The sequence below is a fragment of the Vanacampus margaritifer genome, chromosome 11 (genome assembly GCF_051991255.1).
Source record: "Vanacampus margaritifer isolate UIUO_Vmar chromosome 11, RoL_Vmar_1.0, whole genome shotgun sequence".
Taxonomy (NCBI): Eukaryota; Metazoa; Chordata; class Actinopteri; order Syngnathiformes; family Syngnathidae; genus Vanacampus; species Vanacampus margaritifer.
This window is the reverse complement of record NC_135442.1, coordinates 15,177,051-15,204,597: the sequence shown is the minus strand read 5'-3', so window position 1 is coordinate 15,204,597 and position 27,547 is coordinate 15,177,051. Positions and strand designations below refer to the sequence as shown.

General features: G+C 39.7%; 2 protein-coding genes across 3 annotated transcripts; one reads left to right on the top strand and one right to left on the bottom strand.

Moving 5' to 3' along the window:
• Nucleotides 1-3,667: 3,667 nt before the first annotated feature.
• Nucleotides 3,668-27,547, top strand: cmss1 (cms1 ribosomal small subunit homolog). Of its 2 annotated transcripts, none has more exons than XM_077580828.1 (10): nucleotides 3,668-3,800; nucleotides 23,689-23,840; nucleotides 25,410-25,454; nucleotides 25,525-25,663; nucleotides 25,733-25,792; nucleotides 26,357-26,459; nucleotides 26,539-26,599; nucleotides 26,751-26,838; nucleotides 26,919-27,007; nucleotides 27,271-27,547. In XM_077580828.1, exons 1-10 carry the CDS (start codon nucleotides 3,752-3,754, stop codon nucleotides 27,352-27,354), a joined length of 870 nt encoding a protein of 289 aa, XP_077436954.1. In that variant the 5' UTR covers nucleotides 3,668-3,751; the 3' UTR covers nucleotides 27,355-27,547. The 2 variants fall into 2 exon arrangements, with proteins under 2 accessions (XP_077436954.1, XP_077436953.1); XM_077580827.1 differs by having other exon boundaries at nucleotides 25,389-25,454.
• Nucleotides 5,636-9,811, bottom strand: LOC144060963 (uncharacterized). Its single transcript, XM_077580940.1, has 2 exons — nucleotides 9,356-9,811; nucleotides 5,636-8,467 (listed from the first exon to the last, which is right to left on the bottom strand). Exon 2 carries the CDS (start codon nucleotides 8,215-8,217, stop codon nucleotides 5,872-5,874), a length of 2,346 nt encoding a protein of 781 aa, XP_077437066.1. The 5' UTR covers nucleotides 8,218-8,467; nucleotides 9,356-9,811; the 3' UTR covers nucleotides 5,636-5,871.

Here is a 27,547-nt window from a genome sequence, read left to right as displayed (position 1 = left end):
ATTATCTCATCTACTGAAGTCAATTCAATGTGCCCCTCAAATAGATAGCCTTTATTTTACCGTCAGATGTCGGGGGCGGGGGGGATGGGGCTGTTGCTAACCAAAAGATCAGCACCTACTGACTTCCTACAGTGATGAAAATACATTAAAGTGTACAGGGTGTCCTTTGATAAAATTAAGTAATCATCATCACAGATGGACATAAATGGACTTTACTATTGAGCCCATTTAAACTCAGTTGCCCACCAAAACAGCAGCACCTACTAAAGCATAGTAAGTCAAGTGGACAAAAGCAAGTATTAAGTCGTAACTATTTTCATAGTTTATATACAGTATGATTTAAACAAACATTATAGAGTTAACTCAGCAACAGCTTGAAGTCGTTTTTTTTTTTTGAATTGCTTACTATCTGCCAAAGTGCTGCTTCTTGTTAAATGAGTTGAGATTGCTTGCTTTATCTCAATTTTTTTCTCACAAGTCAACGTCAACAATCATGCCATAATAAACTGCCCCCTATATGTCAATGAGTTAATCTCACTTTATCGATGCTGTTGTTCACACACGGACTTTAAAGAGAACAACTGAGCCCATTTGAAATCATAAACAGCTTATTCATAAACAGCCCCCCAGGCGAATTAACGTGCAGAGATTCACCATTTCCCCCAATAGTGGTTTCATTTCTATTTATTAGATCAACCAATCTGTTGCTCACCAAAACAGCAGCACCTACCAAAGTAAACAGTTTCTGAGATTAATCAAAGAAGGGACTATTAACATTTTCAGAGATGGTCTTCTGTTTAGCTGGGGTGGCATATTTAACAATGATTAGAATTCAGATTACTTTCATGGTCGCATCACAATGTTGTGTTTATGACTGTTACCTTCCACAACCTACTATTTTGTTTCAAACGCCATGCTCAACACCACTAATAGTTTATTGACTCCTCTCCCTATCATAAACGCCCTCTGCTGCTATAATAAGCATCTATTCAATTGCTCCATCATATTTTTTTCATAAATTTAGTATAGCCCGCGGCGTAAATTCATATTTTTGGAGCTTTTTTGAAAGGATTCTGTTCTTCCTCGCTTTCATTGCGATTCTTTTTTACAAAACAAAAGTGACTCTGGCATCTAAAAATACCTCTTTGTGATGGGGCGAGGAGCAACAGCTGCTTACAAGGAAATAAACACATTAAATGTGATACTGCAGTGTGCAATTAGAGGCGCAACCAAACATCTGTCAGCCTATAAGAACAATTTATATTCTATTATCACAACTTTTTTTCCCCCACACGCTAAGTATGCTTAATTCACATTATTGGCAGCCATGCTGTTTATTTTTTGTTCCTGTTGTTAGCGTAAATGAGATTATCGCTAGTACGGCTGCGGAGGCGCTCGGCTCGGCTTCCTAAAATTTCCTCTCAGGGATTAATAACATTTTATCGAATCATATTGTATACAGCATTGTTATCTTAGTTTTTATCTGGTGCGGCTCGCTGCCCTGACTGAACAGGCAGACAATGAAAGAGCAGCGATCGACCAAAACTCGTGTCTTCAGCTCAGTGAGCATCTAAAGAGTAAACACCACAGGTGTTATCCTTTATGCATGGATTTGTGTGTTTTATCTAGCGCTGCAGAAGGGAAAGACAAAAAATGTAATGACACAGGAAATGCGAGAAAATACAACGCAAAATCAGCTCTACTTAGTCTGAATGTCGAGAGACTCACCTCCCAAGAGTCTCAAGCACATCACATCAGAGTTAATAATAATTACATTACCTCGTTTATCGTGGGGGTCCCATATTACAGACAGATTAAATCCACAAAATAGTGAGCAAATATTTATTTCATTATTTACTGTATGTAATACATTTAAAACCTTCATGAGTAAAATGCCAAGCTATATTGTTGCTCTAATAGCATAATTAACCTGGGACGGTCATACTTGAATGTTTTCAAAAAACAGCCCCAAAAATTTTTTTGAACAGCTTTACAGGGGCTCCACAACATGCTTTGGGGCCCCTGAAGAAGAAATAAGAAAGATAAAGTTAACTTTCTTAAATGAAAAAGTGCAGTGAAGAAGAATAGCTCTATTATTTGTCAAACAAACAAACGAAATTGTGTTACACTTGACTTAAAATAAAGAACATAGTCACTTGTTCACTTTTTGATTCACTTGGTTTACGTGTTTCTAAAGCACTGTGATAATTTATAACCATCCAATTGATCATAAAAATATAATTTCCATTGTCCATTTGCTATACCACTTAACCTTGTTAAGGTCATGGTGGGTGAGTGTAGGATCTTATCCCAGCTGACTTTGATCGAGAGGCGGGGTACACCCTGGACTGGTCGTCAGTGAATCAGAGCACATAGGGACAAACAATTATTTGCACCTTTAGACAATTTAGAGTCCTAAATGAATCTAACATGCATGTTTTTGGAACGTGGGGGGAAGCAAAAGTACCCTGAGAAATCCGACATGGTAGCCACTAGTCCAGTGGCTCTTTATCATAGGACTGTGAGTGCCAACTAGTAGCTGCTTGCCGTTAAGGAGGCGCTCAGTTACAATATAGCTTTCTACCACTAGATGGCAATAAGGAATCAGTTATTCACCTGCACATAATAAATTGAAGAAGAAACCTTGGCTAACAGTGAAAATTGTGGATACGTATTTAAAAAGTAAAACAGAAATCAATGGTTATGACAAACCTCACCAAGAGATAAAACATGTTCTATCCTTTTTTAGGTAAAATCTAGTTATTAGGTATTTTTGTGGTGATAAATTTGACTTAGAATAGAATAGAAAAGAATGCCATTTATTGTCATTATATCGTACGAGATAGTAGAGCTTCTCCTGTTTCAGTGCATACATCAAGTAAGATACAAAGAAAAGTGCACGGTAAAAAGAAAAAGAAAGAAAGCGTAAAGATTAAGAACTCCTTGCACTAGACAAGTCCATATAATCCAGCTCAGGGTCATCCTTGACACAAGTCTGACTTGTAGTGTGTCGCCCCCTGCTGTCATAAATCATGTTCGCACAGGGCATTAAATCGCATTCATAGCATATATATACACACTCTTCCAAATACGTCTTCAGCATCCTCCCCTCATCTAAATTGGAAAATTGCCCAAAACAAACTAGAGGACAGAGTATCACAAGCAATTGTTGAATGCACATACATGAACGTGATTCTCAATAGATGATTAAAATAATCATTGGAAAATGCAATTACGAATTAAGGAAGATAAAATTACGTGTGTTGCTAAAATAATGCTTCCAGAATACTGTATGTATGTATGCATGCTATATAATAATAAGAAGAAGGAGAAGAATTATTATTATTTATTATTATTATTATTAGTAGTAGTAGTAGTAGTAGTAGTAGTAGTATGTATAGTATGCTCCTAACGTCTGAAACCACGTTTCGTGTGTTTGAAATGCACTGCTTGTGAACACAGCCCTGGCGGCCAAGTTCAGCGTTTCCTTTAGCTGCTTGTACAAACTTTTCGTTAAAATATACAAACTCGTTAAAAATAAGAGACGACTTGGGTGTCTTAAAATTTAAATGATGAATGCATCGGGTTGTTCTTGAACACGCTGCGTGTGGTGTTTTTTGGGGGAGGGATGGTTTGTTCTTGTTTTTAGTTGATTTTTTTGTAACGTGCAGTTCGTGAACCTACCCCCAGCCTGCTCCTTGCACAGCGGTTGATTTGATTGGACGAGCTGTCCAAAACGTAATCGGGCAAAATGGGGGACGACTTGGGTGACGAGTGGTGGCAGCATGACTCTAAATCAGGTGAAATATGACTTTTTTACATTTTAATGTAATGTCTTATTTGGCGAAAACTTCGGCTATATGTTTTCTGTGCCTTCACGAGTGGACGTCTCGTGTGGAGTTGTCGCGAGGCATGTTGGTTCTCACTGTAAGCTAGCTTTAGCCATTCAACACTCGCTTGTAGTTAAAAGTAAAATTAGTTTTTATTTACATGTTAATAATAGCACACCATTACAGCGTAGCCATTGCAGATATGAAGACGAAGTCATATTTGAATGCGAAGCTTCCCTGTGCTTGAGGGACGTAAAAAAAAAAAGCGTGAGACGTAGTAAACACACGTGCGCATTCCCATGTAAATAGTACACGCCTTTAAAAAGTCTGAAAATCTCCAAAAAACAGATGGTAACTTACCTCCTATGTATTCGCACATTTAGCTTCCATTCAAACAGTCCGTATCATTTGTTATTTATTTTTAATAGTTTGATGGCATGCGGAACCTTCCAGTGTCTGTTGCTTGCCAAGCGCAGTTCAGCCTTCTGGTCGACAGAGGGCAGCCATGCACTCCGGTGTTTTTTAATCTTGGTTAGCGAGGTAGCTAGGTATGGATGGATGGATAATGCACGCCACTTACATTTTAAAACTATAATTTAATAGTTTTATTGAATATATAATTAAAAATAGTTAAATTCAATTGGTGTCTTTCAACAGTATACTTGTTCATTATGTTTTATAACATCTGAAAAGAAAATCTGAGCACAAATTTGTTGTTATGCAAGCCAAAAGTTTGTTCGTTTGTTTGGTGGGGGTCACACAAAAGCTATAAGCACACTGTACTGTAATTAATAACTCATGCAAAATTGTATCTTTTAATAAAAAATTGACAAACAGAATGCCACATTTGTGTTGATCATAATTTAAAGTACATGTAACAAATCAGGGATGGGTAAACTCGGTCCTCGAGGGCCGATGTCCTGCAGGTTTTGGATGTTTCCCTTCTCCAACACAGCTGATGTTTGACGAGCTCTGCATAAGCCTGATAACGATCCTGTTAATTGGAATTGGCTTGTGTTGGAAGAGGGAAAACTCCAAAACCTGCAGGAGTCCGGCCCTTGAGGACCGAGTTTACCCACCCCTGCAACAAATAATAATGTAGCATATTTAATTTATTGTAGTAGTTCAATTTGAAAAGTAAAACTAAGATCACATTCCCTACATTAATTAAACAGTAATTTTCCTCCTGAAAAAAAATATTTTCTTATCTAATTTCAATTTTAAAAATAATTTTGATTGTTTGTTACGTGATTCATCAATTTGGGCTTTCCATTAACATTATACTAAAATCATTAAAATAGTTTAGAAAAATAAATTTAAAAAAAACATTTAAAATCTGTGTGTAGTGAATTTAGTTTTTATTTTTGACTACAACTGACTTAAAAAATGTTATTATTATTTTTAGGAATTTTAACAATTATCAATCGGTATTGTGAACTTACAAATAAAATATATTTTTTATATATTGTTATAGTCAAAAAAAAACTTTTCACCATCCAACTAATATTAAACTCCACATAAACTCTGGGTCTCAAGCATATTTAATCCTACTTGTTTAAGATTTTCCCCGAAAAATGTCACTTTTTAGCCCTGTATTTACAGTCAAACCTGGCCAAACCTTTTTCTCAGCTCTTCGATTTTTATTATAACCTACTGCCCAAAGACAGCACGCCCGCAACCCCCGTGAGGGTAAGCGGTCCGGATATTATATGGATGGCTCCACAAAATAAGTAGCCCTTTATGTAACAGCACATGCTGACAATTTATCCAGATTAGGAAATGAAAGAAATATCCACACGTGCAAATAGGAGATTGTAATGCAGTTGTTTTATGTTGTTCTCATACAGACAGTAAAAACAGTTGTACAAAGTATTATTTGGATAACAAATATTAGGTACGTGTATTGCCGAAAACTATGGTGTGTTATTACAAAAACATGTATTGAATAAATTGTGAAGTCTCAGAAGTAGGTGGAATAATAGCGTATGTGGATTTGGTAAAAGGCATTCACACATTTTTGACCTATTCATAATAGTCGCTGCTACATGGGGGAGTGCGAAGTGGGAGATGTGGCAGGAGATATGGTAATACTGCTGGTGATCTTGCCGACACCTTTGACATGGCAGCCATTTGCAAGTACTTGAGTCCTCTGCTCATGTCGAAGATAGTACGGCCCGACAGGCGGTGGCATCCCATGTGATGGGACATACGGATTCCCGAGGTGGATGTGGATCTTATTGTCCTCTGTGGTGATGATGCTGGGGCTGGAGTCGGCGCTGCTGGAGCACACGTGATGCCAGCTGTTCTGCCGCTCGGGAGTCTTGCAGAAGGCGCCCTGGCTCCCGATGTCGGTCGGCTCCGGTGAGCATGTCCTGACTGTCAAAATCTGGATTGGGAGTTCGGGAGTCGTCGAGCGGGACGAATTCGGACTGATCATTCGAGAGACGGGCGTCCCATTAAGCAGAGAGAGAGTGCGTTCGGGACTCGAGGGTGGCGTCTTATTCTGAATGATGGTGATTCTTTGGTTTGGTGTGTTTCCGCCGGATGGGATGAAGGCTGTGCTGGTGTAGGAGGCGGAGGCGTCCGCGGTGGGACTGCTGATCTCAAGGGTGGCCGTGTTGAGGATGTGGTGAGGCGTTACCTTGATTTGTAGTGGCTGCCCTGGCGTGTGCGTTAGCATCATCACGTCCCCATTAGCCGCTTGGTGCACATTTACCCCATTGGCTGTGTGGCCTCTGTTTTGGCTCACAATGTTGTTGGCACTGTTCAAACTGTTAAGGTTGCTGATGAGAGTTGAGCCCCGGCTGTCTATGACTTCGACATTATGGTTTGGATCCTGCTCCTCGTGTTTCCCGCCAAATGTTGTGTTCATTATGGAGGGCAGTTGACAGTCAGAAGGCAAGTTGGGCGCTGGCTCGGTTTGAATCTCCTTGGTGGGGCGATAATGCTCTTCATTCCCACCTGGCGCGACATTCTTTAAGCGTCTGTGTCTGTCGAGTTCGCTGCTCAAGTCCCTCATCTCTCGGGCTAGTTCCCGGTTCCGAGCTTCTTGTTGTGTCAACCTACCCTGCAGCGTGGTGTGATCTGTCTGGACCCGGCTGATGGACTCCTCTGTGCTCATCAGCTGCTGGAGTTGCTCTTTTAGGGTAATGACCTCTTTTCCAAGCAGCCTGGACTTAACTTGCTCCTTCTGAAGACGACATAGGAGGAGATGTTCCTGGTTGATGTCCTGCTTTTCCGCCTGCTTGTATCCGGAAAGCTCCTTTTTGGCCAACTCAAGTTCCTTGAGAAGAGACTTGGACTTTATCAGTTCCTCCTTGAATCTATTTTCCAGAGACTCGTAGTCATCCTCTACTTTCATCAGTTCTTTCTCCATCATCTCCTTGTCCTGCAGTCTTTTTTGTAGCCTTTCCAGCTCCCATGTTAGTTGTTTGGCTTTGTTCTCTTCCGTTTGGCAGCGAGGACTGGTGTTGCTAGAGCCTTGCATGTACTTCTCTTCCTTTTCTCTCCTGTTCTCCAAAACCTGTAACCTCTTTCTCATAATGACCATTTTATTCTCGAGCTCCATGTTTCTCTGCTGCTCCACTGCGAGCCTGGCTTGTAGCTCATCCCTGTCCTTTGCCATGCCTGTTATTTTTTCTTCCACATCCGACTTTGAGCTCTGTGCCTCTTCTATAGAGCTCCCTGCAGAGTTTTTCCTCCCCCACCCGCCGAGTTTTTCTTCAGCTTCCCGCAGCCTCTCCGACATGGTCTTTCTGTCCTCTACCAAGGCGGCTGTCAGAGACCTGAGCGTGGCCAGGTCATGTCTGATTGCCGCCTCGCTCTTCTCCAGTTGGCCCTCACTTGCCTCCAGCTCTCTCAGTTTGACCTTCAGGGAGTCCACCTCACCTGAGAGCATCTTACCGACATTTCTCTCTTTTTCCAAACTGTCCCGCAGATTGCAGCATTCTTGTTTACTTTTGCCCAAAGTATCCTCTATGCGGTCTAATTCACTGATTCTCCCATTGAGCATATTCACCTCAACCTTCAGGCTAGAGCAGTTTTTCGTCTCCCTCGCCAGTCTGCAGTCCAGATCCCGGCACTGGTCCCTCATGCGGATAAGTTCCTCGTCCTTCCCTTCCATCTCCACCACCCGTCTCCTCAGTACTTCCACTTCTGACAGCGAGCTTGGCTGTCTAGCTTCTCGACCACTAGGCTCCTGCACTTCTTTGTCCTTCTCCCTCGCAGAACTTTCTCGGTTCTCGTCTGACTGACGGCCAACACTTGAGTGCTGCTGTCTAATAAGTGGCTGATTTTGAGCTGCACCGTCGGCAAGTTGAGCTGTCATAGCGTGACGGGAGCGGTGGACGTTGGTGTGTGAATTGTGTCGCTCCACCTCAGGATGCATCAAATTTGGCAGCTGTTTCTCTTTAGCCGTACTAGCCTCCTGGTTAATACCTTTGGCGATGGCGCTCAGTTCTTTGACATGACACCTGTGCTCGTCCAACAGCTTCTCCAAACTTTGATGCTCCTTCACAAGTAGCAGCGCAAAAGCCTTAAGCTGGTTCAGCTCCTCTTTAAGAAGCAATATGTCTTTCTCTCTGACAGTCTTCTTTAACTCCTGGTATTGTCGCTCCTTCGCATTCAGGAGCTGTAATCTGTGGAGAATGGGGGGGGGGGGGGGGAATGTAGCGTTAGTTATGTCCAACCCATGCCTTGAATGGGTTTACAGGGTAACTGTATTTCATTCACCAAGGAGATGAGGTCATGTTTAAACGTCCTCAATTTTTGGCCATGGCTGATAAACACAAATGATTTCCTTTGTGGTTTGTTTCCAACATAAACATTTATTCAAATCCTAAAGAGGACTGAATCACTTTCCTCTCCTTACTTGAGAACATAGAACATTTTGTTCTCTCCTCTGTATCGACGTTTAAACCCTAACACATGTCACTGTGTCATGCGTGTAAGTATTGTCATCCATGTGCTCTCTTAGACACTATGATTTAGGATGTTTTCACAAGCGCGGCAGATGGTCCTTTGGCGTGTAGCGTTTGTTAATTAAGCATTTTCTTTACCCTCCAGTACCCTTAACACCACATCCCATAGTTAGCCCGTCTGTGCTGTGCAAATACATTGCGAATAGACGCGCGACTCCGAAGGACATGCATTCCTGTTGAGTCACAGACGATTACGGATCCACTACGACTTAACGAGCCTGATCCAGGCAATATCCAATGTTCTGCCTCTACGGAAGTGATATTATTCTTATATTTATTGGCAGTGTGTGTCCAGGTAGGAATTGTCTCACTTGAATGTTGTACTGTCGTAATTTATTTATGGGTCTCCTTATCCAAAATCCAGTTGTGTCTTAAAACATTCCCGCTGCGTCTAATATTTTCTGGCTGTTATGCATTTATTAACACGGTAGCAAGAAAGCCAATTCACACATCTTTTCCATCAGCTACAGCTCCTCTCGTTGTGACAATCTAACTTTTAAAGCACAAGCAGAAATTCCTCAAGTCGCGTCTTTCAAATAGTCCTACCTGCAGTCCTGTGTCCCTTTCCTTACAAATCCTCAGGGATTAGTTGGCGTCAACTCTTTCACCTCTCCCTTCCCGGAGATCCCAGTGATGTGGACATTCCATGCGGAAAACCAAACATTATGAGAAATGCTCTGCGCATGGACTCTTTCTCGCAGCCAGTGGCACCCATTACATCATCGGCCAATCCTTATATGGTTATAGCCTAGACTGCTGTGTGTGTGTGTGTGTGTGTGTGTGTGTGTCAGGTATTTCTCATCCTGTGGGACCATAAATCTGTTAACACACTGCACAGGCCATCATTTTGGCGACAAAGAGTCTTGGCAACGTGAATTGTACGGTTGAGATTTGTTGCTATGGCATGTGGTGGTTATCGTTAGGGTTAAGTCTCCGAGAAAGTTTGTAATGTCGTCTGAAGTGATGGAAATATGACCGTGTGTGTGTGTGTGTGTGTGTTTATATGTGTTTTTGTGTGTGTTAGTGCTAGTGTGTTTTTGCTGGAGTTGAGCCCATTCCAGATGAGCTCATTGTGTAGTCATGCCAAAGAGGCTAATGGGAAGGACAGAATGTGTTGGCATGTCCAAAGAGCTGTAGTTCATCTAAGTGTGTGCATGTGCATTTGTGTGTGAATGTGTTTCTCACATATGTTTTAAGAAGTGGTGGGGTTTTTTTTGGTCTGAGTCCTAGCCATTTTTGCTTGGGGCCTGATAACCTGACTGTGAGATGACATCATCACTTCGTTGGTTCACAATTACATCCATATGTTTTTCTCTCTTTCTCTCTTCCTTCCCCAAACCTCTTAATACATTTCTCTTTCATCGAGTTGCAGCTTTTTATTGGATGAAATTATAAAATGTTTAACCGCAGTTTTGCTTGGCGGCGTCATCAGCGTGCTGTTGTTCGTTGAGCGTTCGGCGCATCTTTCTGTTCAGGCGCTGGGGGGATTGACTATAAACAGTAATGCTTTCATCATTTCCTGCAAAAGTCACATCTGAAGACAACCAGAAATGGAAATTTTTGTTTAGCTTAATCACCGCACACTACCAATAGTAATAGATAAACAAGCCATGAAACAAATTCCTTTTACGGACTATGAGGCATGTATGCCACGTCATAAAACGTATTAACGCACTGAAGGTGTGAGAAATAATGCAAGAAAGCCAATGTTTCACCTGTGAATGCTTGCTGTTAAATCCTTTTTCACCAGCTACGAATAATAAAAATGTAGTTATATTGAATGTGCTCCATAGTTGACCTGGCTTTCTGGCAGGAGTAAAATCCAAAATACTATTGTTAAGATGTGTGCTTTTACAGAAATTCCAGCTGTTGTTAGATTTCAACAGATTAGAGTTGGGTAAGAATTCTGTTGTTTGTGTGTACCGGTAATTGATTGTTGGTTAATAGCGTTTTGAAGCAGTTTACCAAAAATGGGAGCGTGCCAGATGGCTGCGCCTTGTAGAATTGCTCTTGTCTCACACTGGACTTGTTTTCTGTTTAAAAAAGGCAACATGATGTCAGTTTATGGAATGTTGTGCTACATTCACAAAGTAATGATGGTTAATTTTCCCTTATTCAGTTAAGGAATGCTCATTTCCAGTATGTGCTGTTAAGTTTTTAACTCACGCGATTTTTCCGCCTTTCCCCCAAAGGCTGAAGGTTAAACGTTGCTCATGTTGTGAAAGGTAAGCGACCTCCACATTCCGATCCACACGCCTACGACTTTTGCTGCTGAGTTCACAAAGTCCTCGTTCCCATCTCAGAGCTGACATCTGCAGCGTTTGTCCTCAATTACAAGCATGAGCCCATCCCGCAAAAACCTTTCCAAGAAAGTCTTCAAGCGTTGAATGATATGTAATACGGCCTCATGTACCAGGACGACCCAATGTCCTATTTTCATCCATGGGTGTAATTTCACTAAAATTGTGTGTGTGTGTGTTTTTTTTTTTTTTTTTTAGCTTTTTAGCCTCTGACAAATGAGGCACAGCCAAACTTATGTGCTGTATATCTTCAAATTGTTGCCTCTGCTGTAGTGCTGGTGAATTTAGCAAAGCACAAAACAAGAACCACAAAACCCGTTAAATCCTTCCCAATCAAAACCCATAGTTTTTTCCCTTCTTTCTTTCTTTTTTCTTTCCTTCTCTCTCTCTCTCACTTTCTCTCTCTTTCTTTCTTTCTCTCTCCCCCCCACCCCCCTCCACAAACAGTGCTTTAATGTTTCTCCCATATTGTAATGAGTAGAAATAGCAGGGTTTATTCTTTAGACAAAGAAATGCATGAGGAAAAAAAAAAAGTAAATAACATCAAAAGCCCTAACCCACAAAGTGCACCTCAGAATGAATGGTCCTCCAGCCATGTAGTAGGCACAAACTTAAAGAGGAAGTCGAGTAAAAAATGTTCCTTGCAATATGTTGGATCTCTTTTCTGAATTTTGGTCATGTGAAGTTAAGCTCTTCGGCACTGTGATGTCATTTTCAGTCAACAGCAAGTGGCAAAGTGGCTGTGCCATGAGTTGGATTAAAATGGGTGGATATTGCTGCTTAATTCATATTCCACAAACACAATATTAATCAGAAAGCCGTTTTTAGACTAGTGGTGGTGCAAAGAACGTGTTGTTTTTTTGGCTTGACTTCCATTAAAATGCTAACATGATGCAATTACGGCAAACATCCGTTTTTTTATTTGCAATCAAATAATCGCTAAAAAAATGCATTTTTAAATGTATTGTTAATTTGTAACTATTAACATAGGCAGAGTTCAGTCCCTATCCTCTACAAAAAACAAAAAACTATAGCTTCTTTCTATCGTAACCTTGTCAGCCAATCAAATGACATCAGCATGCCTCGCATAAGCATTAATACAATTAAAGGCCTCCTTTAAATAAATGCAGTGGTGCACTCTGCAGATGAGTTTAACAAAAAAACACCCCTGGCCACTTATTGAGGAGGTTAGATGCTTTTCCTACGGCGATAAGAGTTTTGTTTAGTTTTTTTAAGGAGGTTTTCAAGGAGGAAATGGTTAAATACAGTTTATAAACCGAAGCGGACAATCGAGTATACAGTACGTAGTCCTATGTCTTTTGCGAGTCGTGCACACATGAGAGTGTTTAAAGAGTGTTTAAAGAGTGTTTAATGTTGAGGATGCCGTCGCCCAATGACAGACCATGACCATATGAAACGTGCGTAATTTGATGGCAAGAGGCCGGAACAACCGCATTGTTTCATTGCAACGTGCGCATGACATGCAACAGGGATCCGCGTACAGTGTAAGAGATGATATGCAATGACTGGAATTCATTCACTGTTTGCATCTAGCATGGGTCATCTGTTTTGCACATGGCTGCTTGTGGAACATCACAAAATTAAAAAAACAAAAGCTGTGATGATTGTCTCTTTGTTTAGAAGAAACTCTTTGAAAAGAAACAGAAGCCGGTTGAAAGATTTTTGAAGGGTTTGATGTGTGGCATTTTGAAAATTCAGGCGTACAAACTAGCACAGAAGAAGTTTTGAAAATCAATAAAAAATGGTTGGTTCACCTTACGATTTCAGTGCATTATTTTTCCCAGCATTGTGCTCTAATTCAGATTTGCGCAACTTAATATCCGCTCGTTTCTAAGCATCTGGCATTATTAACGGATTGCCCAATTTCCTTTTTGATTTAATCACTGACACTGGCAGCAGTGGTGCATATTTGGAAGAGAGAAAAGCAACAAAGTAGACACAGGCAGTCAAATTATATAACACTTCAATACATTTTCTGTATATTTACTTTAGGCTATATGTTTTCTTTTCACTTGCAGTGTCAGATGGGAGTAAATAAAAATAAGTACAGTATTCATAAAAAAAATTGGTCACTCAAGAAGTGTTACACAATTTGCGAGTGAAGATCATTCATCTAGGTTTTGGTCTAGAGGTGTCAAAATGAATCGATTAATCAACAACTATTTAAAAAATTGAGTAATCATTTAGAGACATAAAATTGTCCGAATCCTCTGACTTCAGCCTCGTAATAGTATTTATTGTCTGATTTCTGTTTTTCTTCATGAAAGCTGGCTGATGAGGTACAGTATTGTGTTTAATCAAAATAGGACAACATCTGCTTTTACTTTGGAATAATAATGACCGAACCAGCAACTGAATCAGTTTCATGAATGTTGGTAAGTACAGCAACAAACCTTCTCGTAGTGTATTGCGTAATTGTTTCAGTTCATTAATTCATTCTCCGAACTGCTGTTTTTTTCCTCTCCACTAAACAATGCCTAATAAACAACAATAATTGGTGAACAAACAACTAAATAACTTACTGGAAAAAAAGAACTGTTTCGTAATACCATTTAATGCAAAATAAAGTTTTTCCTGATTAATCAATGAAATAATCAATAGAATAACAGATTCTGAAATGATTTGATAGTGACAGCCCTAGCTAGGCCCTAGTGGCCAGCTCGGACGTCAAGCTATGTAAAAGTGTGGTTTCGTGTTTGATATTTTTGTTAGCTTATTGTTGCCACATTGTACTGAGTACATTGTACTGCTGTATGTTTCTTAAGAAAACATTAGAAATGCCAAATTGTAAAACCTCAAGGGTATAACAAGACTTCACTGTATTATGTATCATTGGGCCAATGTAAACTCACAGATTTTTGTTTATTTAGGGTGTCCAGACCGCTTTGTATTTGTACCGAGTTGCAGTAAACAAAGCGTTTTATGTGGCGTGATTATTTTTGGTCTTAAATTGCAATGTGCTCCTGTGGTGGATCACTTTAAGTGTTTGCTCTCTTACCAACAAATGCAGGTTACTCTTCCAAAAAATTCTCCATAATTAGATTACAGAGTGGACTCTGGCGGTACTAGAGCCAGCATTGGCCTCAAATAGCATAGCTGCACCAGACCTAGCCATTCCCGCCGGCTTAGCCCTACCAACAGACCTAGCCATACCCACAGGCCACATCTGAATGTAGACACTATTTGGAAAGGGAAACGTTTTAGCCACCATCAATTTTTCTCCCATTTGCTTCAGAAGAGCTACTAGCTAACCAAGGGGCAGGCAGGTGCCAAAAGTACATGGTACGTGTAATTACATGTTTGTGTTTACAAGCGCAAGTAGAACCTTGGACACACTAGGGGCCCAACCAAGTCCAAGCTGCACTGGGCTGTCTAAGTGGAGGAACTTTGAATGAGCATTACGGATGAACTTGGGCTAAAAGGACTCACATGTACGTCAGAAAGTCCAGATGTTTTTCTGCAGTGTGCTGAGACACTTAAATCACTGTACATCTTTCATACCAAGAGGGACAGGATGGATATTTACTCAAGTCGAGAATCCAAGTACGTCGTGTTAGTTTGGGCTGCAGTCTGTAGTTACAGTACTGTGTAAAAAATCTTAATGCCACTTGTGACAGTTATTGACTGTTATTTTTATTTTTTAACAATGCTGTCATCTGATCATCTGTAACTACAATGTGAGTCTATAGGTCCAACTGTTAACAAAACTAGAAACAAATATATATATATTTTTTAATCTGTCCATGTTAGCCGTAAGACTACATTTCCTTTTGGGAAAAGTAAGTAATCTATTTATTGTTGTTTTATAATTATTACTTTTTTTTATGCAGTTGAAGGATCTTATTCTGAGTATATAGAAATCCTGTTCCATGCCAGTGTCGTGCGCAGGTCTGTGTTAATGTAGAAGTGAGACTAATAGTGCAGGTTGCAGTCACATAATAGTGCACTCCATTTTGCCTCAATTGCTGCAATGAATTTACAATCAATTCCACACCATGAAATTAAGGATAAATCAATTGATTATTATTTCCTGCCTTAATACAAACATGAAATGGATTCATTATCCTTAACAAAAGTTAATGGATTCTACCATAATCCACAAAGGGTTTGAGGAATTTCAATTGTTTTGTGCAATCTTATACTGTATGTTTTGATATTAAAGATAAACCGATATGAATATTTCACGGCTGATACCGACACAGATTATTAGTGGAGACAGATAACCAATATGTGGAGCCCATATTTGTTTTCAGTAAAACGGAAAATATTCGCATCATTTTTTTTTAACTCCCAACTCTTTGTTGAAATGTCTTTAAGCTCATGTTAATTGAGCAACTTTTCAAATATCCATCCATCCATCCATCCATCCATCCATCCATTTTCTTGGCCGCTTTTCCTCACAAGGGTCGCGGGGGGTGCTGGAGCCTATCCCAGCTGGCTTCGGGCAGTAGGCGGGGTACACCCTGAACTGGTTGCCAGCCAATCGCAGGGCACACAGAGACGAACAACCATACTCACAATCACACCTATGGACAATTTGGAGTGTTCAATTAACCTGCCATGCATGTCTTTGGAATGTGGGAGGAAACCGGAGTACCCGGAGGAAACCCACGCAAGCACGGGGAGAACATGCAAACTCCACCCAGGAAGGCCGAAGCCCGGACTCGATCTCACGTCCTCTGCACTGGGAGGCGGACGTGCTAACCAGTGCTGCTCCCTTTTCAAATATATGTCGATTTTTTTTTTTTTTTTATCTTACAAAATAGACATCTTTGTTTTAAAATTAATAATTAAATTAATAATTAGTGAGTAAATAGCTTCCTATAGTTTTGTAATAGTGAATAAAATTTTCCAAAACTTCAAAATAACTTAAATGTTAAACTTTGACTTATTTAGTTTTTATTTCAAACAAAAACAAAAGACTCAGAGAGTTCCCGGGCCCAGCAGTATCTCTTATAAAGTTAACTGAAAATTTTAATAAATAATGCCTTGTAGTTACAGTAACACAGTTTTAAATTGATCTCTCATCGGTTGTCAGTTTTTTTGTTTGTTTTTTTAATGGTCGATGCTGGTCAAAATGGTTGAATATTGAAAATACGTGATCTACTGACTAACCTCTCTCGGTCCTCCTCCAGTAGTGCTGTAATGCATTTATACTTTCGAAAGAAATCCCGGTGGCTTCTCTGCTGCTCCTCATTTCTGCTGAGAGCTTCTAGGTGAGCGTTTGATACCTCGAGAAGCTGCTCCTGCATCCTCTTGTAAGACCTTTTCTGGGGCTGTATACATTTAATAAGATGCAGAAAGAAGCACAATATGGTTAACATGTCAAGCATGGGATAAAATGTGAGCAAGATTAGGGCTAGTTTGTGGTTTATTTTTTTTTATCCTCACTTAACAGCAGAAGATCATGATGGAAACAAAGTACTCTCAATCAAGTGAAACCAAAACAATCCAATGGGGGCGCAAAATCATTACAGTATAATTGCTTCACCAGCAGCACAGAATTACTCAACGTGCAGTGAAGCAGCAGTAATTAATCCGCTTTTGTCAGATGGCGCTATGTTCACCTCATTAAATTTGATTACCGACTCCCTATGGTGTCGGGTTTCTTATTATTGGTACCTCAGCAGTAGCTGTTTTGCACACATCCTCTAGGTGGTCCTGCTGTTGCCATCGCAGCCGGTCTCCATGCAGGGAGCGTAGCGCCCCATCCAGTCCAATAAAACCATAGTGGGTCTTCAGTAGAGCCGAGTCTGTCCTCTCTGTTTTCAGCACTGCAATGACTTCATCTCTCGCCTGGCATGACGAATAGCACAACAATGAATTCACACCATTTTTCTGAGTTCTTTATGGGGCTCAGGAGTCATGTTCTACATTTGACTAAGTTTATCCCACCTGAAGCTCTCCTTCCAGAACACTTAGCAGGAACAACATGTCATTACGGGAAAGGTGTCCCCCCAAACGTCTTCTCGCGCACTTGCGTCTCTTGTCTTGCTTGTTATTCATCGAAACTGGAATTTGCAGTGTTTGGCGATGTTAGCGATTGGGTGAGTGTAAGCTGTGTTTCTCGGGATTTCCTTGATTCCAGTGAGCAAGCAGACCACGTTCACAAGTGGAATGCAATTCTAGGAGGAACAGAAGAGTTGATATATGATTAAAATGGGAAGGAGAACTCTACATTTAGCTTCTTTTTTTTATCGTTTGACGTAAGTCCAAGAACCTGATAAAACAGCATTAGCAGGCCTCTTGGCATAACACTGTTACAGACTGTGTAATTTATCAGTGTTGCAGATAATGCAATGAAAGATGGTCCCAAGAAAACGTATATTTTCTGGCCATGACGTACTACATGACATATAGTTCCAAGCTGATGACCTCTGGAATAAGACTAATTCCTTGAGGACAACTGTAACTTTGGTTAATACAGATATATCTAATGGTTTGAGGTCTCAAGTTATCAATCAGTATGTGTGTTCTCTACCTCCTCATAAGATGTCAATCAGGATGACTCTTGTATCTTTTTCTCCTTTTTAATTCAATTGTAAAACCTGGTATTGCTTCTGTTTCTATTTCTGGTCAGTAATCAGACTCTGTTGTGGACCAAATGATTCAGTTCGTCCTGGATGGATTGGTTTGGTTTGGTTTAGTGCAAAACAGAATTAACTTTAGTCAATCATATCCAACTTTCTTCCAAACTAACACTGGTTTGGTTATCTTGACTTTGGTCTGATCCGATTAGCAAATGATTGAACCACAATTTTAGATTACTTATCTTATCTTTGCTGCAGGGAATTTGGTGCACTCAGTAGTCAACTTGTGACTATTGTGATGGTATGGTTGTATGGTTTCTTCATAGTAATATGTCGAGCAAAAAAGGAGAGGGGTCGGATGAATGAGTGCAAAATGAATTCACATGTATGGTGTTCCGCAGGGTTCAATTCTGGACCCCTGTTGTTTTCATTGTGTCTGCTGCCTCTGGATTCCATCTTAATAAAACAGCGGTGGTTGTTTTAAGCTGGTCTATAAATATAGAATTGAGTAGAGTGATGGGAGTCAGCTTCCTAAGTATGGTTTGCAATGCCAAGTTAAGAATTTCTAGTCCAGCACAACTACCGGTAGCTAGCTAGCAAAACTAAAGGAACACTTCCTTCAGCTGCATAAGCCTGGTAATGATCCTGTCGATTGGAATCAGCTGCGTTGCAGCAGGGAAACCTCCTAAACCTGCAGGACTCTGGCCCTCGATGACCGAGTTTGCCCACCACTGCATTAACGGGATAAATGTCACATAACTAAAGCTTTTTTATTGTTTACCAAACATGAGCAATGTGTCAAGATTTCCCCCAAATTACAATATGTCAAAATGCAATGGCCACTTCAACCTGAGTACAACGCACCAAGAATTTTGAAAATTGGATGATGGGTACCGGAGAAATTGGGTACTACTTTGCCCAAATCAATCATAAAAATAGTGGGGGGGTTATCACTTGTACATGAACCATACCTTCTTCTTCCTTTCGGTACCCTTGTGACCAATAACAAATGAGAGTGATCTCACTTTGGTTTGTTGTGACAGATTTATTCTTTTCACTATATGACTAAATCTGAGTTTCTTGAAACATGTCAAGTTTATTTTTGCAAAACAAAATAAACCTAATTTTAATATTTCCAGTTAATTTTTTTATTTACTTTTTGCCTGTAGGTGGTCTATTCATTATTGTATTTGCCCAGGAACATAAATCACATGGCAGGCATCAAGTTGGAAAGCCAAACAATGACTGCTTGCCGGTTCCATAATGTAATAAATATGCTCAACATTTTTGGGCTCTGATGTAAACTGTCCTCTGAGAAGTTTTTTTCTTCTTCTTCTCTCCCCCCTAATAAGAGTTCTTTGACGGACGGTTGTGAAATTCTACTGTTTGCTATTTTCTCTCGTCTTTCTTCCTCTCCACACATACACACGCACACATCGTACTCACTCATAAGATGCTAGATTCCACAATTACTGCATCACTGTTGGAAGTGTGATTCATGATTGCTGTCACTTGAGGGTTTAACAATGTAACATGTGCAAATAAAGATGAGTACTGCAGAAGAAATCCCAAGTATAGTTGCTAAACCAGTCGATCCAAAAAAACAAAACAAAAACTAAATCAAGTCTTGTCTCGACTAAGCATTTCACTACAAGAAAATATGATTTTAGGCGTTCCTATTTTAACTGTCCCAAAATAGCCAAACTGTGCCATTCAACTTTTTAGCACACTTTTAAAGAGGTAGCAGCTGCAGTACAAAACTTCCTCCGGTTTTCTTATCTTGGGTGGAGCTAAACGCACTTCTGTTCACTGATTGTTTGACACAGAATCATCAAATCCTTTGTGAACTAGAATGTGAACTGAAACAATGTAAGCTAAGATAGATGTTGGAAACATGGCTTTAAGGTCCCATGTTACACTTTCTTTCTTTTTTTTCATTTATAAACTTTGATGTCCTTTTATCGGGTTTACAAGATCATTTGGGTTGGAAATGCCATGGAGGCCCTTTTTCAGGGTACTCTAGTTTATCAAAAAACGCCTGGCAGATGAAATGGCTGGATTCTCATTCATGTTCAATATGTAAATAACTTTGCCCTGAATGGATCGCTGTTCTCCTTTTTTTTATCCATTTTTATCCTTTGATGTCAGCTCTTGATGTTATTGTGATACAACTGTTTAGCCACGGAGGTACTGTATACAAGAACCTCTCGCCCCAGAGCGCAGCCATTTTACATTACCCCTGTTACAAACAACTAGTGTTCAGCTTTCGCTGAAAACTCTTATCACTGCATGTTTTACGCCAGGATCCCTGAAGCGATGAGAGCCTCCAAAAAAGAAAAAACTACTCTGTTTTCATCGACGATTCAGAGTATAAGATGTCAAAAATCTTAACTAGTTTAGTTATACATTTCACAGTACCGATGAATTGTTCATTTAGCACTTCTCCCTCACTTATTGATACAACTGTTAGATTAGGCCTCTTAATAATTAGATAGGTGACTTCAGCTAGGCCGTTGTGTTGCTGTGACCTGTCCTGGCTTGGTGTCTATCTATGTCTATTAAGACCATCAGGTCACAGATTTTCATATGGGCTAGGCTGAGCCGCCCTCCGTGTGGGAGAGCGACCAAGACAGAATAAGAGTAGAGACCATTTTGAATAGATTAGACCTTCTTCCACATTCAGCAGACAAAGCTCCACAGCTGTGTACTCAATCTTTCTGGCATCCAGTAAATAGTTCAACTGAGAATATGCGGTCTCCTGGTTGTTATTATTAGTATAGCGTAGGGGTGTTTAAAAACAAAATCGATTCGGCAATGACTATGACGAGTAGGCAGCATTAGAAGTCCAGGTTCTCAGATATGTCCGTGGGTTTAGACGGCTGGCAGTGTTAGTCTTACCTTATTGATGAAGTAGCCTAAATCTGACCAGATACAATCGCTACATTGACTGTTCATGCTAGCGTTGTCCTAGTATGTTGTTGATGTGATGTAGTTTAAAAAATGCTAGTTTCAGAACGCTTACAACTTAATGGCTGTAGATCTTTTTTTTCTTTATAGAATCCATGTATCACCCTACCTTTTTGTGAACGTATCACTTCATGAATCATCTCTCTAGACAGTGCTTATAATGGATGGTGAACGATCCAAAGTATCTATTGAAACTGATACTCGACGGTCCTTCCTACGCCCTCCATATGTTCAACAACCATAGCAACAGAAGCAACATACAGTTTTAAATCTGTCATTGTCTGTCATCAGGAGCCATCTGTATTTCTAGAATTCTCAGTGCTTTCTTTCACAATGCCCTGGAGGGATGATGTTGTGGTGGTCGCCATGACAGCTGGTCACTTTTTGCTGAGTCTTGGTGTAAACTAGTAAGAATTTGGAATAAACAGTGCGAAGCCTACTATTTTCTATATGGATGATTATGGTAAATGTGTATTTTTTTCCCTCCTACAGCCTGGCAGTATAGTGCAACACACCTAATCACCACTAATTGTGAAGGTTCAATGACACCACTTTGAGCCTGAAAGCTAAACCCAACTAATTTCCCGGAAGCAGTCATTGTATCCAATAGGCGCCATTGACTGCCCATTAAAACCAGTCACCTCTATTGATGGAACGGTTAAAAATGACAAGGCAAGAGCCATTTTCCATCTTGTCGACTTCCTCCATTCCCTTTGACTCCTATTGATTTCCTGTTATCTGATCCTCTGACTCAGAGGGTGAGGGGTTTGCTGGAGACTGAGTGTCTTGTAGTTCTTGTTTTTGCATTTTAGTTTTCTGTGCTAGTTTCATGTGTGTGTAACAGTTTGCTTTGCAGCTGATATCGTGATAGAACCTAACATAACAGAACATAGTGACGTCAGAGTGATCGCTGTCACAATGACCACTTTGTTATTCGTGATTTGTATATGTTTAAAGAAACTGATTGTTAATGACCATCATAGTTGGATAAGGAATTTTAGACTTTAAAAAAAATATAAATAGTCAATCAAGTGCATTTCTTCAAATTCCCGTCCCTAATTATTTTTATTTTTTAAATAACTTTCATAGTTAATTGAGTTACTAAGGTATCGTAGACAAATTCATAGTACTTTATGTATTTATTTTTAATTAACCTTTAAATTTTGCCAATGTCCACAAAGGACGTTTTTCCAAATACCTTAATAAACATAAAAAATGTATCTCTTCACATTTTGTAAAATTCTATAACCTCAAACTCCCATATTTGTTGATTCCGAAAATAATTTTAATTTCTAAATTTTTAACATGAATGTGGTTTCATTTTGTTTTGTCCATTAAGCCAACATTTGCCCCAGAAACACAAAATGTTGAACATATACATTTGTTCTGACTATTAAATGTCAATGCACTACAAAGACAATAAAATAAATGCATGCAACATCTCTCTAAAGGTAGCAATAATCACAGTTAAGGAGAGGGAGTGATCCTACACATATATAATATATATATATATATATATAATAATACAGTAGTGTCCAAAGAAAGAGACTTACGTGCACGGCAGGTGTCCCATTTGTCGCCGATATACGATATATTGTATACTTTTATTGGTGACCCTTCACGCTCTTCAGTGTGTAGCATCTGAGTGTCCTCACGTCAACCTCACTCTCGTCAGAGAATTAGTTGACTTTCTGCATCAATGGAGGTGGAATGGGGTGGGGTGGGAGGATTAGTTGAGCTGATGGAGTGCACTTCTGGACTAACGATGAGTCCGGCAGTGACGGAGTGGAAAAGGGGTGGAGCTGCGTCTGTGCCAAAAGTCATTGTGAACTACCATCCTGCGCTCATCTTTTGTCATTTTCTTATGTGGGCCTCTAACAATAATGAGCCCAGCGAAGGAAAAACACAAGGAGGCGGTGATGATGATGGATGAGATGGCGCTAATCCATTAGTGGGATGGAGATATAAGAGGACAAAGATGGGAGTCAGATGTGCGCTGATGGTTTATATTCAATCGTCCAGCCACAACATTAGGTACACCGACACAATCTAATGAAATCCAAAGCAAAAATTCTGCCAGAGGACAGTCATGCTAACTTTTGGTTGCTGCTGTCAGAGTAGTACTATAAATGTTTGTGCATTGCACAGCAAGGAGAAGCTGCAGGCACCGGTGAACTTTATAAATAAATTTGTAATATCAAATCTGTCACCTCTGTATCAATACGGGCAATGTAAAGAGGCCCACAACGATATACGTACAATATTCCCATATCAATTTTTTTTAGCACAACCCTATTGTTAACTATCATACTGTGATTTATGTGAGGTGCGTGTGTGTGCGTACGATGTTTGTGTGTCGCAATAAGTTGTGTTTCCTGTTGTGTTTGTCATCACACTTTCCCTGCAACCCTTCTGCGCTGATGTCACAAAAAAAAAAGCCAAAGAAACAGTCAAACACACTTCACTGAACTGGAGCCTTATGAAAAAAAAACATGTTCAAGTCCAAATCATATGTGTTAAGAGGCATTTGAATTTGGAGGTTTGACTGTATTGTGGAATTTTAAAACTATATCTTAAAAAACAAAAAATGTATAGCTGTTTTTGTTGACATTGTGTCACACAATTTCCCGTTTCCTCTGTTTTCTAATTAGGAGGCGTGAATGTTGTTTTATATATATATATAAATAAATCCTATGCTTGGTTGTAATTATGGTCAGGAATTCAACACGAGTCTAAACTTCTTTTTTTTTCCCCTCCCACTGTTGTCTCACTTGTCTTCTTCAATCTCTTCTGGCAATGTGATAAGAACCGACATTTACAAGACTAATGAGGCTTTGTTTTAAGTTGAGAGGGATTCGTTTAACAATATGTTTATTATTGTGGTTAGAGAGCTGCACTGTCATCCTGACCGATGTTTCTAATATCCTAACCCCCCCCCCCCCACACACACACACCCTTATGCAGCTTAACAATGTTATGGCATCTAATTTATTGATCCATATTTGAATTTCACCCATTAATGTATTTTGTTTTTCTTTTGAATATTGTGTATACATAATAGATAGCTCTGAGGTGGAGGAGGACGAGGCTGAAAAGAAGAAAAGCACGAACAAACCAATAAAAGAAAAGCCAAACGTATCAAAGAAAGCAGAGAAGAGGAAGACGTTAACGGGACAAACTTTGACAGCAAAGAAGAAGAAGAAAAATGAAGAGGTATGACAGTGTACTAGTCTAAACACAGTATTCTGAATAATACTGCGTTTGTGGAATATGAATTAAGCAGCAAAATCCGTCTCAGGGGGCGGCCATTTTGCTACTTGCTGTCCACTGAAAATGACATCACAGTTGCTGAGGCCTCAGTTAACGACCAATCACGGTTGAGTTTAGGAATGCGACATGACCAAACTCGGAAAACAGGTAAGGCGTGATTGGCCGTTAGCTACCTGAGCCCTGAGCAACAGTGATGTAATTTTCCTTCAATGGCAAAAGGGCAAAATGGCCGCCCCTAAAATGGCTAAAAAAAAAACTGTTGTTTTTTGCTGCATAGTTCATATTCCACAAACTTTAATCAGAATGTCGTGTTTACGCAAGTGGGCGCATAGAACAGCATTGCATAAACTTCCTCTTTAAGAAATGGAGTCCACATGGTTATGTAGCATTGTTTCATGAAACAATAAGTTACAGTGAGAAAGTGTCAAATTGCATTATTGTTGTAATCTGATTGATGTCTTACAGATTTATGGTAACGCCATACTCATTTGGTAAAATTTTAGGAGGATATCGTAATGAACACACAACAAAATTGCAAATCAAAGTGTTTAATAAGTTTACAACTGTAATTGAAGTAGATCAATAACCTGTCTTGCATATTAATTCATTTGATTTGATTTTAGCAAAAGCTTAACCTATAAAACCCAAACATTTATGTATAATAAATCTGATTGTGTTTATTATGGATAAATGTATTGGTTGTTTGTTAAACAATACATGGGAAAAGGACATTGAAAAAAAAGCCTATTAAATTGCAATATTGAGCAAAAAAAAAAATTTGCAATGAGATTATTTGACAAAATTATTAAGCGCTAACAAGAACCAATAATGGAAGGACACATCAAAATACATTCCTAATGCAGAGGCCACCCTTTCTCAATCATTACAGCACTACAACTAAAAGCCTCCTATCACATAGATTCCTTATCGTGTCTGCAGTTGACTAATCTATTTAACTCATTCACTCCCAGCCATTTTCACTGAAGCAAACCCCTTCACTCCCGGCTGTTTTACTGGATTTTGACTGATTTTGCAAGGCCCACAGAATATTGTGTTCTATTGCTATAAAAACATGGAATCTACCAAAAGAAAGATTAGAGTTTCTTCTCCTCTGTTTTGCAGCAATTGGCATTAGAATACAGATAAGTTTCATCATTATTCACAAATCTATTTAGAATTGTGAGTAAATGAGCTATTTTTTTTTTCAACATGGCCCTGGTTGATCTCTTTTGCTCTGCTGCCACCAGCTGGCCGTTTGTGTAATAACCACCGTTTCTTTAACCATTCTTCGCAGTTGAGCGGCTGCATCAAAGCCTTCTGTATGCTCTAGCATAAAAAAGAAAACATTTATAAAAATAAAATTTAAAAAAACGTATAAATACGTCCTTGGGACACTTGCAAACATTCAAAATAGAATGTATTTATATATTTTTGGGAGCAAATGAGTTAAGGAAAATGGATGTCAAGTGCATCACACCTGTGTTGTCTCAGGCTTCAAACTTTCCCATGCAGGAGAGCGAGATGGAAAAATCAACCAAATCACCCAGAAAGCGAAAGGTAGGCCAAAGCAGTATGGTCAATGTCCACACTCAATCAGTGCTTCTTCATATTTCAAGTGTATTTCCAGAGGAAAAAGAAGACCATTACAGATGTGTTGGCCGCCTCTGACCCAAAACCAGGCTGTCCTGCAGACCTTCAGAACTCCCTGACAGGCTACTTCTCAGACAAGCGCTCCGTGATCGAGCAGGAGGAGCTCAAACTGCAAGGTGAGTCCTCACAAATCCACATTTGCATGTCAGGCTAGCTGTCTGATATGCCTGACAATTTTTTTCCAGATTCTTGCTTCCTGACCTGCAATGACCTGACGCACAGCCTCTCATCCTATCTGAAGCACAGTGAGTGTCGTTGCCGTGACGTTTTTCCACATCCTCTTGGTCATAGTCATTTCCAAAAATATTGTCCAAGTCCATTGCAGATGGTTGAGACATTTGTTGCAGGGGGAGGACTTTATTGGAAGATTTTTTTTAAATAATATTACAATTTATGTCAAGTGAAATTTGAGTTATGTTTTTAAATCAAACCTACGCACACACACAACATAATGTAACATCTTTATTACTGCATATAAGACTTGACTTTTTTTTTATTAATTTAAGGGAGTGTTTACATCCTTGCTGTTTTGATTAGCAAGCAGTTAAACGTTTGATGTCAATTTCCAAACATCATGTCAATGAATTGAGATCATTGCACTCAGCCGGTTGATTCTTGTTGGAGGAATTTATTTTTAATGCTAATGTTGTAAGATGAGCTTGAAATTATGTTATAATGTTTTGGGATCATAACTTATGGTATCTGCAGTTCAATACAGTGTCAATTAGTCATGTTTTTTTTTTTTTGCTATTTGCGACAGGGCTGGTGTCCACGAATGTCTTATCTCTGATTCTTTCTTTATCTCTCAGTTTGTCCCAAATGGGCCAAGATTCAGAAACAACACACAGAAAAACAATCGGTGGTCCTGCTCATCGTCTGCAGCTCCGCCCTCCGCGCCATCGAGCTCATAAAGTAAGATCTTTCATTTGTCCGAATGAAAAACGTATGATAAAGCAAATCACTGTTTAATTTGTTTTTCTTTCTTCGCCAGACAACTGACAACATTCAAGGGTGAAGCCAAGGCTGTAAAGCTGTTTGCAAAACACATAAAGGTTGTACAGACTGGCTGTCATTTCAGCGCTAGTGAATGTTCTAGAACAGGGGCGCAGACCATTTTCGTACCCGCAGCCAGCATTTAATGCGTATGATTTCATTGTGAGAAGTAGCAATAGTCGTGATTGTGTATTTTGTCTTTGTGTGAAGATTGAGCAGCAGGTGAAGCTGTTGCAGAAGGGCCTATTTCACATCGGAGTGGGGACACCTTGCAGGATCAGTGATCTTATTCACAGAGGTAACTAACTGCACACGTCTCAACTTTAGCCACGTAAAAAAACAAAAAAACAACAATAAAGTCATTTATTTTCACTTAAGATGGATTGAGCTTGCAGGCGTTGCGCTTTCTGGTTCTGGACTGGAACTGGAGAGACCAGAAGAGCAGGAGGATGATGGACATACCTGAGGTTGGCTACTGCCCCCTGTTGGCGCAAAATCACACTGCACTACTCTACATTCGATGAAAGTACTAATGTTTTTATTCACTTGATTATTACTTTGGTTCTGTGTTATTATTTGTTATATTTATATGATGTTGGTTAAATGTATCCATCCACACATTCATTGAAGTTTACAACGCAGCCTGGTAAAACCCCAGTGGTTTCTTTCGAATCATACCTTTCCATAGTTGTGTATTATATATTTGCAAGCGTTTCTGCTTTTCTTTCAGATCAAGCTGGATTTTTTTAAGCTGCTGGAGAGCTGCATCCTCGACAGATGCCGAGCAGCTAACGTCAAAATTGGACTATTTTAACTCGACATTGTCCACTTGAATCGCTGCTAGTGATTTATACAACAAGCTTACGAGATCAAAGCTTCGTCCTGCTGCATCTTGCTGATTGTTTGCCCACGCTATGCTTTTTACTATTGTGTAGAAATGTGCGACGTTGTTTTTTCAACACATTGTCTTGGCGAGATGTTTTCAATAAATTGACCGTTAAATGAAA

What these genes read in the sequence shown, in the direction of transcription:
- cmss1 (XM_077580827.1), top strand. Translation starts at nt 3,752, where the DNA reads ATGGGGGACGACTTGGGTGACGAGTGGTGGCAGCATGACTCTAAATCA. An exon ending in AGAAGAAGAAAAATGAAGAG is followed by an intron (nt 23,841 to 25,388) that starts GTATGACAGTGT and finishes GTGTTGTCTCAG; the next exon opens with GCTTCAAACTTTCCCATGCA. An exon ending in GGAGGAGCTCAAACTGCAAG is followed by an intron (nt 25,664 to 25,732) that starts GTGAGTCCTCAC and finishes ATTTTTTTCCAG; the next exon opens with ATTCTTGCTTCCTGACCTGC.
- LOC144060963 (XM_077580940.1), bottom strand. Translation starts at nt 8,217, where the DNA reads ATGCATCCTGAGGTGGAGCGACACAATTCACACACCAACGTCCACCGC.